We start from the raw sequence: 6000 nt of genomic DNA, 5'->3' as shown, positions 1-6000 counted from the left end.
TCTTGGAAGTTATACCCTGTTCTATTGGTCCTGCAGATCAGCCATGATTCAGGAAGGTTGGACATAAATACAGGAGAAAATCATGGGGAGTCATCTTGGAGGCTGGCTCCCACACTACCACCACTTCTTACCTGGATTATTGCAATCACTTAACATTCTTTTTTTCTTTTTTGAGACAGTGTCTCGCTCTGTCACCCATGCTGGAGTGCAGTGCGCAATCTCGGCTCACTGCAACCTCCATCTCCTGGGCTCAAGTGATTTTCTTGCCTCAGCCTCCCAAGTAGCTGGGATTATAGGCGTGCACCACCAGGCCTGGCTAATTTTTGTATTTTTAGTAGAGGCAGGGTTTCATCATGTTGGCCAGGCTGGTCTAGATCTCCTGACCTCAAGTGATCCACCTGCCTTGGCCTCCCAGACTGTTGGGATTACAGGTGTGAACCACCATGCCTGGCTGCAATCACTTAACATGCTTGTTTCTGTCTCCCTGATGTCTATCCTAGACATAGCAGCCAGCAACCCTCTTATATCATATTGTGTTGCTCCTCTCTTGAAAACCCTGTAATAGCTTCCTTTAGTGAAGGAAAAGCCAGCCTTTACCATGGTTCCAAGGCCTTACATCATCTGGCCCCAACTACCTTTCTGATTAATCTCTTTTCACTCACTCTACTCCAGCACAAATATTATGCCTCAAATGCACTCAGCAGGCTTCTGCCCAAGGGGCCTTGCACTGGCTTTTTCCTCTGCCTTAGATAATTACCCTGCAGATAATCCATGGCTAGTTCATTCAGACCTCTCTTCAAGTATCAGCTGCTCAGAGAGGCCTTTTCTGACCATCACATATAAAATGAAACAGCACACCTGCCATTTCCAGTTTATGGCACTTAACACTTATTGCCAGTTTCCTCCACTAGTATGTAAGCTCAACAAGAGCAAGGGGTATGTTTTGTTTCTGCTGAAGTCTCAGGATCTAGAATAGTGCCTGACCCATGGGAGACATTGAAAATATTTTTTTAATGACTAAATAGGTGGGTTAATGAAAGTGGCTGTTAATTCCAGTTCTGCCTGCAAAAACGCTCTCTTCACACTGAATTATGTATATGAGAGAGAAGAGAAAGGAAGGAAGAAGAAATGGGCATATGGGTAGATAGTTGTCAGCAAATGGAGCTAGTCATAAGTGAGTTAAAAAAGGAGGCAAAGGGGGCAGGAAAATAACAACATGCAATGAAGTAGATCATTTGGATTTGTAAGTCTGTGAACTCCAAAAAAAGGCACAGGTTTATTCAAAGGAAGAAAATTATGTTTGATTAATTACACAAACTCAGGGAAAAAAAGAACAGTTTATCCAGGAGTTAAAAGAAGCATACAAGCATACTGTAGTTAAAAATATTAAAAGACCAAGAAAAGATATATCGATGCTCATGGAACTACGGTGGAAGCTTACTGGGACATGCCTTGCGCATGGGATGAATGTTTTGAGGCAGCACTTGATGGGTGGACAGGACCTCCTGGATCTTGTCCAAACACATCTTGTTTGCTGCTATCCCTGCTTCAAACTCTCGGCGTTTCTCTTCCTTCTCTGCTTCTTGGGACTGCTGCTGGTAGGCGATTTGCATCTGAAGTTGCTTCCTGTACTCCTGGGCTAAACGTTGGCGTCTAAAGTATTAGAAATGTCAAAGCATAAAATTATAAAAGTAAGCATTTAGATTTATTTAGAGCATTACAATTAAAATATAATTTGTAAAGTCAAATTAAATTCCCATTAAAATCAGGGTGAGTGGAGAAGAAACAGATGAAAAACTCAATAATGGGTTTCTTACACAATAATCATTAATATAATCCTAGAACAAATACTGATCTTAGAGAGGAAATGCTTCTCCCCTGCTCGTAATGTTCACTGCTATGTGGGAATGGTCCTTGGTTTGCCTCCATCCCTTCCCTTACTCTTCTCTATGGGTAAAATTGGAGAGGATAAGCAAACTGATCAATTCAACTTCCCCCCCCCCTCTTTTTTTTGAGACGGAGTCTTGCTCTGTCTCCCAGGCTGGAGTGCAGTTGCCTGATCTCAGCTCACTGCAAACTTTGCCTCCCGGGTTCAAGCAATTCTCTGCCTCAGCCACCCAAGTAGCTGGGATTACAGGCGCCCACCACCACGCCTGGCTAATTTTTGTATTTTTAGTAGAGACGAGGTTTCATCATTTTGGCCAGGCTGGTCTCAAACTCCTGACCTCAAGTGATCTGCCTGCCTCAGCCTCCCAAAGTGCCGGGATTACAGGCCTGAGCCACCACACCTGGCCAGCTTTTCCCCTTTCATCTCGGAGGCTGCTCTGCCTGTTTTCTGCTCTTCTCTAGTCAAAGGGCCACATCCCTGCACAGGAGGCCTGCAGTAATCTCATGCTGCTGGGGACTGGGTAGGTAAGTTAGCCTTATCTTATCATTCTGTTCAGTATTAACTAGATAATTTCTTGTATATATAAGCCACATTTTAAATATATGACATTTTTTATTTGTAGTATAATTTTTATTATAATAAAAAACACATTATGATGGGCATGGTGGCTCATGCATGTAATCCCAGCACTTGGGAGGCTGAGGTGGGTGGATCACCTGAGGTCAGGAGTTCGAGACCAGCCTGACCAACACGGAGAAACTCCATCTCTACTAAAAATACAAAAATTAGCTGGGCGTGGTGGTACATGCCTGTAATCCCAGCTACTCAGGAGGCTGAGGCAGGAGAATCACTTGAACCCGGGAGGTGGAGGTTGCAGTGAGCCAAGATTGTGCCATTGCACTCCAGCCTGGGTAACAAGAGTGAAACTCTATCTCAAAAACAAACAAACAAACAAAAAACAAAACAAAAAAAATTACGTAGGTCATACACCTAATAATCCCAGCACCTTAGGAGGCCAAGACAGGAGGATCACAGGAGTTTGAGACCAGCCTGGGCAACATAGTGAGACCCGATCTGTACAAAAAAATAAAAAATTAGCCAGGCATGGTGGCATGTGCCTGTGGTCCCAGCTGAAGTGGATGGATTGTCTGAGCCCAGGAGGTTGAGGTTTCAGTGAGCCGTGATCACACTACTGTACCCCAGCCTGGACAATAGAGCAAGACCTTGTCAAAAAACAAAAACAAAAACAAACAAACAAAACCCACATAACAAATTTACATCTTAACCATTTTTAAGTGTACAGTTCAGTAGTTAAGTCTCCATATTGTTGTAAAAGAGATCTCCAGAACTTTTTCATCTTGCAAATCCGAAACTCCCCTCCCCTCTTTCCTCCCCACAACCCCTGGCAACCACCATTCCACTTTATGTTTCTATAAATCTGACTACTTTATATGTCTCATAAAAGTAGAATCATACAGTATTTGTCTTTTTGTGACTGGCTTATTTCACTTAGCATAATGTCCTCCAGGTTCATCCATACTGTGGCATGTGACAGGATTTCCTTGCTTTTTAAGGCTGAATAATATTCCATCATATATACCATGTTTTGTTTATCTATTCATTTCATTAATAGACCTTTGGGTTGCTTCTACCTCTTGAATACTGTGAATAGTGCTATGAATATTTCTGTGCAAATATCTCTTCGAGACCCTGCTTTTAATTTTTTGGACATATACCCAGAAGTGGGATTGCCGGATTATGTAGTAGTTTTAATATTAAGTTTTTGGAGGAACCTCCATACTGTTTTCCATAATGGTTATATAATTTTACAATTTATAAGCCACATTTTTTTATTTGTAGTTTCTTTCTTTTCTTTTTTTTTTTTTTTAGACAGGGTCTCACTCTTGTCACCCAGGCTGGAGTACACTACTGGCACAATCACACAGTCATGGCTCACTGCAGCTTCAACCTCGCAGGTTCAGGTGATCCTCCCAGCTCAGCATCCCAGGTATCTGGGACTACAGGTGCACACAACTACACCCAGCTAATTTTTTTGCTGTTGTTGTATTTTTTTAGAGACAGAGTTACACCATATTGCACAGGCCAGTCTCAAACTCCTGGGCTCAAGAGATCCATCCACCTTGGCCTCTCAAAGAGCCACCATGCCTGGCCTCTTTGTAGTTTCAATGGCTAGAAATATAAGCCACATTTTTAATATCAGCTGTGGTATAATAAGAATTATATTTGATCTTCCTAGTTCTTGGCACAGAGCTCCTACAACTCTTGTAATTTCCTGAGTGATAAAAGTATCTTTTGTAATTCATAAGAACACCCGATTTTATGCTAATAAGCTGACTTAGGGTAGGGCCCCTGGGTGGCCTCAGGATGGGGTTGGTCACTAGAAAGACCAAGTGATGAGGGAGTTAGGACTTTCAGCCCCATCCGCTGATCTCTCGGGAGGGGAAGGTGGGGGCTGGAGATGAAGCTCTAAAAACTCTTGAACAAGGATGTTCTGAGGGCATCTGTGATGGTGACACAGGGAGGTGCTGAAAGGATGGTGCACCCGCAGAGAGCACGGAAGCCCCTATGCTTCTCTTCCCGTTGGCTGTTCCTGAGTTGTGTCCATTGTGATAAACTGGTAAACATAGTCAAATGTGTTCCTGATTTCTCTGAGCAATTCTAGCAAACTGTTGAACCTGAGGAGGAGGTCGTGGGAACTCCCAAATTATAGCTGGTTTATCAGAAGGTGGTCTGGGACTAGCATCTGCTGTCTGAAGTGGCTGCAGTTTTGTGGGACTAAGCCCTTACCCTGTGGGGTCTGTACTAACTCTGGGTAGTTACTATCAGAACTGAATTGAATTTTTGGACACCCAGTTGGGGTCTAGAGAATCAGAAAACACTCCATCAACTTTTATCAGAAATAAAGATAATGGAATTTTATCAGAAATAAAGATAATGTGGATACCCCTCTATGGCAGATTCTATTTTCCAAAGATGGCCATAGTACTATCTCCCTCCCCATATGTGTACTCCTAATTAGGGAAAAGGAATCAGGCTGGCAGAACCAGGATAAAGCAAAGAGATAAAGCAGATAAGCTATAGGTCTGCCTTTGTTCATGGCCCCGGACATATAGCTCTCCTGTGCAGATAACATACAAAACTCACAAACTTCCTGCTTATCATCAAATGCTTTGATTTATTGTCAAACACCTCGGCTGACAGAAGAATGCAAGTTAGCTCCCTGCTACCTTGGTGTTATCAAGTAGCCCAAGAACCATCCTATAAAATCTTCGGCAAGCCTTTGTTTCCTGGCAGTCAGCTCCTCACTTGCTGGCTGCTCATTGCTTTCTTGCACTGAATTTTCCTACTTTCTCTAATAAATCTGCCTGTACCTACAACTGTCTTGGTAAATTCTTTTACCCCCATGCCACCAGCCTAGTTATGCTCTTCAGAAATGTGAACCTCTACTACCCTGTCAAGAGGTGGAGCTTCTTTCTCCATCTCCTTGAATCAGGAAGGGCCGTGTAACTACTTTTATGACCAATGGAATATGGAAGAAGTAATGCTATGCCAGTCCCAGGTGTAGCTCTTAACTGGCCTGGCAGCTGCTTCTTCCTAGCTCTTGGAATACTTGCTATTGGAACTCTCCCTCTCAGAACAAGCCACCATACTGTGAGAAGTCCAAATCACATGGAGAGCCCATACATAGGGGTTCCAGGTGACAATTAAAATTCCTAGTTGATAACTGAGATCCCTGACTACAGTCAGCATACACTGCCAGCTATATGAGTAGGTATCCTAGGTATGTGGATACCCCTCTATGGCAGGGGTTGAGCCTTCAGATGAATATAGCCTCAGTCATGTGGATCTGAGTTCAATGACATGAGATGTTCCAAGCAAGAACTACCTAGGTGAGCCTTGTTGACCCACAGAATCATAAGAGATAATCATAAAATTAAACCACACATTTCAGAGTGTTTTGTTATGTAGCAATAGGTAACTGGAATACCTCTGCCCATAATTTTTTCCTTATCTCTCCACAAATTCAGAAGTTTAGCAGGGAAGAGATGTGATATTTATTGAGCCCTCACAAATCTCCAACAGGAGACTTT

The 6000-nt window shown here is 42.9% G+C and overlaps 1 protein-coding gene across 2 annotated transcripts in view; it reads right to left on the bottom strand.

The window, feature by feature from the left end:
* Positions 1-1234: 1234 nt before the first annotated feature.
* Positions 1235-6000, bottom strand: part of CFAP53 (cilia and flagella associated protein 53) — a 33715-nt gene continuing 28949 nt past the window's right edge. For both annotated transcript variants that reach the window (XM_003267495.1, XM_030810457.1), the window contains one exon: positions 1235-1653. In XM_003267495.1, coding sequence (XP_003267543.1) covers positions 1425-1653 — 229 coding nt within the window. In that variant the 3' untranslated portion in view covers positions 1235-1424. The remainder of the gene's footprint in view (positions 1654-6000) is intronic.

This window comes from Nomascus leucogenys, chromosome 4 (assembly GCF_006542625.1).
Source record: "Nomascus leucogenys isolate Asia chromosome 4, Asia_NLE_v1, whole genome shotgun sequence".
Taxonomy (NCBI): Eukaryota; Metazoa; Chordata; class Mammalia; order Primates; family Hylobatidae; genus Nomascus; species Nomascus leucogenys.
This window is presented reverse-complemented; position numbering and strand designations above follow the sequence as displayed.